The sequence below is a fragment of the Dipodomys merriami genome, unplaced genomic scaffold (genome assembly GCF_024711535.1).
Source record: "Dipodomys merriami isolate MVZ:Mamm:240054 unplaced genomic scaffold, mDipMer1.0.p SCAF_2, whole genome shotgun sequence".
Taxonomy (NCBI): domain Eukaryota; kingdom Metazoa; phylum Chordata; class Mammalia; order Rodentia; family Heteromyidae; genus Dipodomys; species Dipodomys merriami.
The window spans coordinates 4,852,377-4,863,258 of record NW_027203381.1 but is presented as its reverse complement, the minus strand read 5'-3'; the positions used below and the strand labels follow the sequence as shown (position 1 = coordinate 4,863,258).

Below are 10,882 nucleotides of genomic sequence, written 5' to 3'. Positions count from 1 at the left end.
CCTCCACAGGTAAGGGCCGCCGGGAAGCCGCCCGTGCCGGGGTGAAGTGCGGCGCCCGCCGGAGGTGGCCCCGCAGCCAGCGAGCTCGGCCGGGGTGGGGGGCGGCTGTGGGCGCCGGGGCCCGGGTTCGCGTCGCGGGAGGAGGAGGACGAGACACATGCGCACGGTGGTCTCTTTGTGCGCCCGGGCAGGGCTCGGCGTCGACTTCGCCCTCCTGACGGCGCAGAGCCGGGCCCGGCCGCGCGCGCCGCGGGGCGCGATCAGCTCACCCCCGCTTAGCCTCGTGCGTGGGGCACGCGGCGGGGGGAGAGGCCCCCATCGCCCATCCCCGCCCTCTTCCCGGGGTGCTCGGGACCCCGTCCTGAGGAAGCCCCGAGAGCGCGTGGCAGGCGCGGGCCGAGGTGGGCGCGGGGGGGGGGGGGGCGGCGCGTCCCGCGGGCGTCCTCCCCGCCCAGCCTCCCCGCGGGCCGGGCCGGCGGCTGAGCCCGCCCCGCCGCCCCGCCGTCCCCGCCCCCCGCGCCGGGGAGCCGCGGCCGTGCGCTCCGGCCAGCTGCGCGCCGCCGCGAGCCAGGCGCCGGGCCGTGGGCGGCGGCGCGGAGGGCGGGGGGGACGCCCGCCGCGGGGAGGCGCGGGCGGCGCGGGCGGCGCGGGGCTCGGCGGGCGGCCGAGGGCGAAGGTGAGGAGCGCGGCTCGCCCGGCGCAGGCCCGCCATCCCCGCCCCGGCCCCGCGTCCCCCGCCGGCCGGAGCTCGACCCTTGGCGGCGGCGGCGCTGGCGGATGCGAGACCCGCGCGGCCCCGGGCGGCGGAGCGCGGCTTCGGCTTCCGACCCCGGGCGGCGGCTCGCGGGGCGCCCGGCCCCGACGCGCCGGCCATGGCCTCCAACTTTAACGACATCGTCAAGCAGGGCTACGTGAAGATCCGCAGCCGGAAGCTGGGGGTGAGTGGCGGGCGCCCCGGCTCGGCTCCCGGGGCTCGCGGGGCCCGGCGGGCGGCTGGCGTGGGGGCGGGGCGGGGCGACTCTCGGGGAGCGGGAAATCGAGGCACGCGGCCCCGCTGGTTGTGTGGCGGGGATAGGGGTCCGCACCTGCCGGGGGACGGGGAGAGGCCGGGGCTCCGGGGTCCCCGCCCGGGCCGGTTCGGAGGCACGGCTGGCGGACTGGAGCGGAGCGGAGCGCCGTGATCGGTCGCCGGGGGCCGTTCGCCGCGCTTGGCTCTGGGAAGGGGCGGCGCGGCTCGGTGCGCCCACGCCCGGGGGCCGCGGACGCGTGTGTCCGTGGGTCTGTCTGTGCATGGGTGTGCCGGCGTGGGGGGGGGAGGGGACGTCACCATTTTCCAGTCCCCGCTGCCCTGGCTCCTCTCGAAATTCCATCTGGAGAGCCGGCGGGGTCGTGCGCCATGGTGGTCACCCCGGCGGGGCCCGGCTGGACCCCGACGCGGGCGCCCCGCAGGTGCGCTCCGCGCCCGCCCGCCCGCGGGTCCCAATCTCCATCCCGGTCCCGATCAGGGGTCCGGACCGCGGCCGCAAAGTTTCCGGACACCCTGCTCCTACTTTCTTGTGGACAGACAGACGCTCGGCCTGAGCCGGGCGCCGCCAACCCGGGGGACAGGGTGCAAAACTTCTCGGGCGACCGCCGCGGCCCGACGGGCAGGGCGCGCACTGGGGAGCGTGTGGGCCGAGGATCGGGGGCCCCGCCCGGGCGGGCGCCGGCCCTGGGGAGGGGAGGAGGGGAGACGGGAGAAGATCGGTGAGGGAGGGTCCCCGGGGGCTCAGGCCGCCCCAGCCTCAGTGGTCTCCTGGGGGAAGGGGCGAGGTGGCCCTGAGCCTCGAACATTCTCTGTGCCCACTCCCCACTTGGTGGAGGCGGAGAAAAGAAGGGAGGGCGCGGGGTTTTCCAAGACAGGTGAACCCGGGTCGGGCTGGGTCCCGCAGGGAGGCGCTGGGGACAGAGGGGTTCGCGTGGGAGCCCTCAGCTTGCACCCCAAGGATACAGAGGGCGCCCCGCCTTCTCACTCGGGCAAACCTGCGGAAAACGGGGCGCGGAAACACCTCCAGCCCGGCAGAGCCCCTCCCTGGGTTTGGTGGTCCCAGCGCCCAGGCCTGCTGCGCTCTACCCTGGCCCGGCCCGCGCCCGCCGCTCCCGTCATCCCCGCCGCCCCAGCCGCCCGCCGCCCGCCGCCCGCGCGCAGGTGAAGACCCGCGGCCGTGCCCGAGGCTGAGCGCTCCCCGCACGGCGCGAGGCACCCAGAAAGGGGCTGGGCGGGGTCAAGCGTCTGAACTTGACCTTGGGCGCCCTGGGCTCTCAGGCGGGGCGCTCGCTGCGCCCCTAGACCCCTGGGTCTTCGGGAAATCCCAGGTGAGTGAGAAGCCGCCTCCTTGGCCGCAGGAAGGACGGCGATGCTGCGCGCACTCACCCAGCACCCGCACAGGAACCCGAAGCCTCGCCCCCGCCCGTGCGCGCTGTCCCAGGCTTAGTCGGGCAAATACCCGGTCGGTGTGTGATGGAAGTCAAGCCCTCTGGAAGCGCCGCCCGGGCTGCTGGGTTAACGAGGGCCTTGGAGCTGGCCTCTTGGAAGACTGTTCCCCACCATGTGCGCAGCCGTGTGTCCACAACAAAGCCCCCCCCCCCCCCCACTGTTGAGCTTCACACCTTTGTATTGGAAACAGTTCAGAGTCTCCACGCAGAGGACGAGATTCGCCTTCCATGTCGGCTTGAAAATAGGAGCTCCAGAGTGTCATATTGAAGCCGTTCTCTTTTATTGTACTATGAACTGTCTTTCACTATGGCGGAGAACATTATTCACCAAAACCTTTAGAGGTTTGCCCCCCCCCTCCCCAGATTGAACACATTCCAGCATTAAGAAGAGTCAATTCCAGTGGCAAAACTTGGTGAGTTTTGACAAGTGAGAGGCTGGACCAGTGAAATGGGTTCCCTAAAGACAATGAAACTCCAAGCAAATACTTAGCATATGCGGGCGTACACACACAGAGTCCACACACCCCAAAGCGAGCCGTGAAAATGTTTATGTTCATGATTGATTATTAGCACAGCCCTCATTTTGTGGGCTCAACACTACACGCTTTCCCATCAAAGGATCCATGACAATGCAGTTTATAGCCAGGGCTGAACTTCAGTTCATAAGTGATTCTGATTGACTATGTCAGGATGGATGAATTATGATGAATAGAACTAATGCTTCAAAACACCACATTTCATAATATTCTAATAGACTAGGAGGCCGGAGATACTGGTGAGGAGAGAGTTGTTGAAGTGTGTCTGGTGATGCGTTGTTCTCACGTGCTTCACCGCTGTGTTGGGCATCACACTACAAGAGGGTCCTTCAGCGTTTCTTGTCCTTTAGGCAGAGAGGCCCTCCCAGGTGAATGAATGCACTGTGTGCCCCGCTGGAGAATACACCCCGTGCAGCTGGCCATTGGTGCATAGCGGTTCTGAGGAAAATTTAACAGCCAGTCGTGAACTTTTTCTAGACTCATTGATCATTTTTTCACTCATCCAGGAAAATACTGTTGAGGAAAAAGTAGAATCATTTCCCCCAGATTTTCCTACTGCTCTTTAAAATGTGTAACTACATCATCAAACTTTTATCAGTAAAACTTTACACGTATTAAGTTTTAAAAGTATAATGATACGGCTTTATAGTCATTTCTTTCTACAATAAACTTTTACTATAGCACTGTTTCTGTCAGTAAATATATATGTAAATGCATAGATGGATATATGTGTATACACATACTATATGTGTGAGTCAGAGAGAGAGAGAGAGATTCAGAAGCACTTAGAACTGCATCATGGAAGCCAGATGTTTGTTTTTGAAGAATTTGAAGACTAATATCATTGAAATAAACTTATATCGTTGAAATAATTCTTCTTAAACTTGTTTCACTATAAGCCTTCAAATACATATTTCTTTCAACTTCTAGAGGGTTACATTTAATCGTATGCAAGCCATCTATTACAAAAGATCTAAAATGTTTTTTTCTTTTTTATTAACATCTTCAGTTGTACAAAAGTTGTAAGAAAGCAGTTTATGATTACAGTGCATCTTGGTCAACGTCACCCCTTTCCACATTCTCACCCCCCACCCCCCTTCCCTCACTCCTTGTAATTTTATAGGATAGACATTGGATACTTGGCTGCACCCACCTCTCCTCTCTTCTTCCTTCTTCCCTTTATTTCTCTCCTCCTTTCCCTTTGACCCCACCCCATCCCTTTCCAGTACCTGCTTCCCAGTGCTTTATTTCGATGAACTTTGATTTTTCCTTTCTAAGGAAATAATTGGTTCTTTATTTGCTGCCATGTTAAGAAACCCATCACTGAAACCATCTACCACCAGAAATCTTCCTGATTGGCTATATAAATTTATAAAAAAAGAAACCCACCATTTTGGGATGTTGTCATCCTCATTAGCAATGCTAACGAAACTTCCAAATGACTTGATTAAGCCTGAACCCAAACTTCACTTCATTTTTAAGGACATTCATTTAAATATAAGTTGAGCATCCCAAATCAGAAATGATCGAAGAGTCAAACCATTTTGAGCACCAACGTGGCAGGCACAGAAGAAATCTCTACGGGTGGAATCTCTATGGGTGGAATTTGACAGTAATCTTCAGAATGTGAGCACATTACAAATATTGTGTGAACTTATTTTCAAGCTGTAGGTAGAAGGTGCATGGGAGACACAAATGAATTTTTTAAGTTTAAATGAGGTTATCTCCTGGATGCCCCATTAGACATGTGCAAATATTAAAACTCAGACAAAATAACCCAAAACACTTGTGATCCTTTTGGGTAAAAAAGAGTCAATCTGCACACCAATGTGAATATTCACAGGTATCCCTGCAAAGGAGTTATTTTATGCAGTCTCTTTCTCGGTGACTTAAAGTCTGGTGAGATGATGTTGTTGGTATTTAGGGATGCCAAAGGAAAATTCTCAGAAATATTTCTGTGTATGTGTAAACTTAGAAATACTAGTGTGTGTTGGGCTGTATGGTTAGGCAGTCCTGTTGTATTAAGCTAGGGTTACTTATAACTCCTTATCATTCTGCCCATAGGGGCCGTTATACTCGCTTTTGCCCCATTTGGGCATAGAGAAAGTAGAGACCTTGGAAGTACATATTTGTAGTTTATGATGAGTGCTGATATGGTGCTTGACATCTGTCTTTTTGTCCACATACTCCATTTGATTTTTACAATGCATTGGCAATTCATCTATAACTCCTCCTTTTCTTCCTCCTCCTCCTCCTCCTCTCTCTCTGTATCTCATTCTCCCCCTACCTTAATGAACCTCAAGACACCTCTCTCTGGATCTCACATTCTAAATTACTGATGCTTGGAGTTTCCTTTCCTCTGACGATAATAGTTGAACCAACTCAGCTGTCCTTCAGAAATGTTTATGACAGTTCACAGTTTCATGGAATTTAACTCAGTGTCAGTAGAAACATATGTGTCCATTTTCATTTTGTGTCCATTTCTCTTCCACAACTCTAAAACATATTTTGGGAAAAGAGACTATATCTTGTTTAGAATGCATTATCTGTATGTCAGGAATTAGATGCAGTAAGGATACAGGCTGACCCCTTGTAACAATGAGATGTACAAGACACTACATTAAAAACGAACTTTATCACTTGGGGGAGGACTTAGGGTAGTGGGGAGGGAAGGGATGGTAGAGGAAAAACAAAGGAGGAGGTAACAATGCTCGATAGGAAATGTACTCATTACCTTACTCATGTAACTGTAAGCCCTCTGTACAATATTTTTACAATAAAAAACATATTTAAAAAGAAGTAGATGCAGTATATTTAAGGTATGATGTATTTGGCCAAGAAGAGCCTAAAATCACTTGTAGGATCAGAACCTCAGACAAGAATTGCCACCTTGTGGATCTGAGGTCTGGTGGCTGAGTCTGCTTGTCTGTGCCCATTCAGGAGTGGGGTGGTCCTGAGCATTGCACTCAGAAATTGATTCATGAGACCCAGCTTTATTTATAATTAATCTCTTTTAAATTATGGATTTATAACATAGAAACGTTTTCACATTGTCATATTGACAGTCATATGTACATCTATACATATGTATATATAGTCTTAACAGGTTCTGGGCTCATGCTCACTTCCGCATTTATATAAATGCCTGCAAGTTGTATAGGTTCTTATAATTTACAACAAAAAATAACACGCACACTTGCAGTCCATACACACTACACTGTTTGCAGCTGTGTGCCCCTGTGTAGAAATTTCCGGGGTCCTTAGAGTCTGAGCTTCTTACATTGGTTACATTTATTTTTACATATCCAATGCTGTGTATGAATATTGGCCTCTTTGAATTTTAAAAACCTAAGGCCAAAAACAGCAGCAACAACCCAAAAGTAAAGCTTAGCCTAACTCTGTAAGATCCAAAGCTAGATATGTGGCTGGATTTTAAAAAATACATTTGCAATCTGGGAAAGCGAGAAATCGGGTGATTTTAGAAGAATTTTGCTCTCCATTTGCATTCTGATAGACATACAGATCATTGTTTGTAAAGTGAACTTTGTAGGTGGTGTTTTCTCAGGTAACAGATTATACTCAGTATTTGGAGAATCTTTCAAGTAACTGCAATGATTAAATTGTGAGTGGGATAGTTAGAGTGGTCAAACACCTTTTCAAGATCTACATTCCCAGTTTCCTTAAATGTTTTTCAATGACAGTGGTTGGTATTTTGGACCATTATAGAGTAGCTCAAAATAGTTTTTTTCCCCCTTGTTTCTCTGGAAGCCTGTGTTTGGTTCATGGTATCATCTTTTTGAAAATAATTTATTTGGTAAGTGTTCAGTGTGAAGCACATTAACTCATGAAGACTATAAATAGGACTCACGTTTGCATCTTTGGACTGTTAATATTTACATCATCTGCTTTTGAGAAACTGTAAAACACAAATGAACAGCAATACAAACACATTGAAAAAGTGCTTTTATTTCACCCCATTTTCATATGGTCCGTTGGTTTTACATTGTGAGCGTATTGTCATTTCAGCTATTTTCTATTATTTTCACCTCCTTTTAACTCATGGAGTTTCTGTTTTTCCTTCAACCTCTCAAAATTTTATCCAGCAATTCTAGAAAGAGCCAATGTTCACAAATCCTCATTACTTTTATTTTTAAGACACACCACGGGAAAGACTGCCCTCTAAGCAATTCGGTTTTATATTGTGATACTATTTTCTCAGTCAAAATATTGTCCCAGTACGTCACGTGGATGGAATAAGAGAAGGCATGTTTTTTTTTTTCACAAATGGAAAATAGAAATTCATTTGATAAAAATTCTATTGCTTTAAAGTAGCTTTACACGATATTTTATGTAATTCTTCCTACAGGCTTTTGGAAGAATATTTAATTTGTATTCTCAAATTTACATATAACTAATGCTGCTCCCCTCCCCCCCCCCAAAGCCAAATTATCAACCAGAGTTAGCAACACTGGTTAGCTTTATGTACTTGCTGCACTTAAAACTACGTGTCAAGTTCACCTACAGTGTATCATCTGCTATCGGCCTTGCCACCCCTTGACTCCGCTAGCAGACACCGCCACGCTGTGCATCCTCTTCTGTGTCCTGGTTTTCTTTCATTGGTAACTTGGTGAAGAGGCCATCTCGTCACTGTCTCAGCATCAGATGGCCGTGAAGGTACTACCTAGTGTCAGAGCTACCCCACCCCGCGCCGCACTGCACACACATCTGTCCAGCCAGCTCTCCGTGGAGACAGTCTCAGTGTCATTGATCATGAGTTTCAATTCAGTGAGTCTCTCCCTTCTAAACCATAACATGAGGTCCAGGACGCACCTGACTGTCTATATAGAACATGACACATGAGAAAATAGTTAAATCAACCTTGCATTACCTTTATGGATAGGACAGCTTATTTTCAGATGCTCCTGTAAACTTAGTGCAAAGTGAGTGCAGTCAAAGAAAAATGTGTTTCAAGTAGAACAAGTTTCCGGGGGCTTGCAGCAGAAAGGGGTGTGTGGCACCGCCATGCCTCAGGCAGGTCGAGGGTCGAGGGTCACCGGAGGTGTGAGCAGAGGGAGGGCTGTCTGTCCTGGGCCAGGATTTGCATTTTGTGGCTGGACTTTGTTTGTTTTTCTTTCAATGTCTAAGGAGAAGAGGTTGACCTCGATTATTTCAATGATCATTTTCCATAAGAATCCCCTTCTTTAAAATCGTGTCAACGACACTCTTACATGAATAACTTGATATATTTTGTAGTAATATTTCATCTCATTTTTTGTACAAATACAATTGCTTTATCTGACCACTCAGAATCCTTTCCAGTATATACATCTGCATGCGTGTGTATATACAGGTACATGTAAAGCACACGTGTGCATGTGTTCCGTGCACGTATTTCTAAGTGGTTTCTTAGCACCTGACATACTGACTACAAATGCCAGCCTCCTCTCTTCTGCACCAGGAAAAGAAAATACTTATAAAACGCCTCCACGGGTTACTAGGATTTTGTTGTATAAGTAGTTATGTGATTATACTGTTCTTTTTTTCTGAGCAACTAGATGTAATATTAGTCTAAAATAGAAAACTTGGAGCCATCTGTGAGGATCCATATGCATCTTTATGTAACCATAGCCCAGTTGATTACATACTATCCGAGAACATGAACAAAAGTGCACTTTATACGCACTTGAACTTATTTTCACAAATATCAATTTTTTTTGTTTTACTTCTTAGCAAACACAAATACATGTTCCAGGATGCTTTAAAGACTGTGGAGCGGTGCTATGATCTCTATGTCATTTTACTCACATGGCATATGTTTCTCATTTTGGAATTTCTAAGTATTAGCTAAAAAAATCCTAAGCTACTGCAGATCTGGTGGCTAATCGTGGTTCTGAGTATCCTGCTAAAAGATTGTTTAGTTATAACATTAAATGCACTTTGCTGTACATGAAGACTATAGGACTCTGCAGGTGATACATCACACTTCTTGCTATTCATCAATATTTTGCTTAATTCTTTTTAAGTAAAAAGAAATGGTTGCATATTAGGGACATATGCCCAGCTTTCTTTGAATGTTTCGTCATTCCTTGAGCTAGTCTGGCTGCATCTGAGCATGGGGAGACTGTAAGGTGTTTTTGATGTGGTGCGAGAGTTGGAATTTATGAACATTGTTTGAAGGAAAGAGATCATGTGTCATGTTAGACTTCTACAAATACTGAAGGTACTATCATTAGTGCTAAGACTTTGAGTTGTCATTTCTAAAATACAAAATAAATTTCTGAAGGAATCAGTCATGATGAGCTCATTTGCTGATAGTAACTTTATGGTGTGGACACACAAAAAGGAAACACTGAACATTTCTTTGAGGCACAGAAATTCTACCCGGTTCCCTGTAATGATGTGAAGTCCGTTTTCCTGAGGCCTCTGGCTCTTGTCTTCTGTGAACTCTCTTCGCATCTAGCTGTGACTTCAGCGGCAATATGCGCACTCTTGGAAACCATCTTCCTCTTTTTTGTCTCCAGCCAATTGATTTTCATGATTTCTTAGAGTGAAGATGGAGGCCTTTGGTTCCCCCGAGAACAGCTTTGAGGGTCCTTCCTTCTCCGGGGACTCTCTCCTCACTGTGGTGTTGATTTAGAACACACAGAGCCAGGCTAGTGAACTGACAGAAAATGAAGACAGTTGAGTGATAGGAAAAACCTTAACTCTTCCAGGTAGTGTGTGTATGTGTATGTGTTTGAGTGTGAATATGTATATAGGTGTGTTTGCATGTGTGTATTTGTGTTGTGTGTTTGAGTGTGTGTATGTGTGTGAGTGTGTGTTTATGGTGAGACATGGAACTTGAAGCAGCTCTATGTCTGCTCTACTACTGAACTTAGTGAAAAACATCAGATAGTTTCTCTAGAGTCTGTGGTTCCTAGTTTACATTGCACAGAAAAGCGTTGTGATGTTTGTCTATTCCTAGCCACACTGGAGTAATTCTAATTTTCAAAGCAAATTGTCCATCACCATAAAGAATCATGGAATGCCTCTAAGCCAGACAATCAGGTACCTGCCTCAGCCTTGCTTTGCCCCTGTAATTGTACAGTCTATTTTTTCTCAATTTCCTTCTTCTAATGGGAGATTAACACCACTCCCATTTTGCATGTAGCAAATAATAGCTTCCAGTGTAAAAGATAAAATGGCAGAAATATTCCTGCCTCCTCTCCCACAGACTTGACGCTATGGAACCCTTAGCTAGGCTGAGAGAACCTTGTGGCCACGTTATGAGAGCATGAGGTGGGTTTCACCTCTTATGTGAACCCAGGACAGACATAGAGTGAGTGACAAGAAACTGCTCAGTGGAAGCATCTTCACCGTTGACAAAGAAACAGTCATTCTCCTGGGTTACTTTACTGATACAAATGTAGTAGAAGCAATACAGATCTTTGCGGCTTCTTTCAAAGGCAGTATCAACAGCAGACCGTTAACAATTTAAGTGATTATTCCTGTTTGCTTTAAGTCTGGATCTCCACGCTTCTGTTCCTAATTTGAAATAATGAAAAATTCAATAAGTTCCTTTCTGTCTACATTTTCCAATGTCAGCTTCCATTGCTTCCAAACTCACACATGTGACTGATAAAATAGCAGCATTAGAAGTGACACAATTAGATTTCATTTTTCTTTTTCTCTTTCAGAAATGATCTGTAAGTAGTTGCACAAATGGGGTTCATTTCTTCATGTCTCTTTGTGGGTAAAAGGCACTTGCTCATTGTCACCTCCTTCATCATTCTACCCTATCAATTAATTTTCAAAGGAATATGTTGAAACAACTGTTATTGAGGAATAAATATTTATGATTTGTCCTAGCAATCTATAGATGCCACTCCTAT

At 48.1% G+C, this 10,882-nt stretch overlaps 1 protein-coding gene across 1 annotated transcript in view; it reads left to right on the top strand.

Annotated features, from left to right (window-relative positions):
- The first annotated feature begins 659 nt into the window (after positions 1 to 659).
- Positions 660 to 10,882, top strand: part of Dok6 (docking protein 6) — a 275,916-nt gene continuing 265,693 nt past the window's right edge. The window contains exon 1 of the mRNA XM_070028977.1: positions 660 to 938. Coding sequence (XP_069885078.1) covers positions 873 to 938 — 66 coding nt within the window. The 5' untranslated portion in view covers positions 660 to 872. The remainder of the gene's footprint in view (positions 939 to 10,882) is intronic.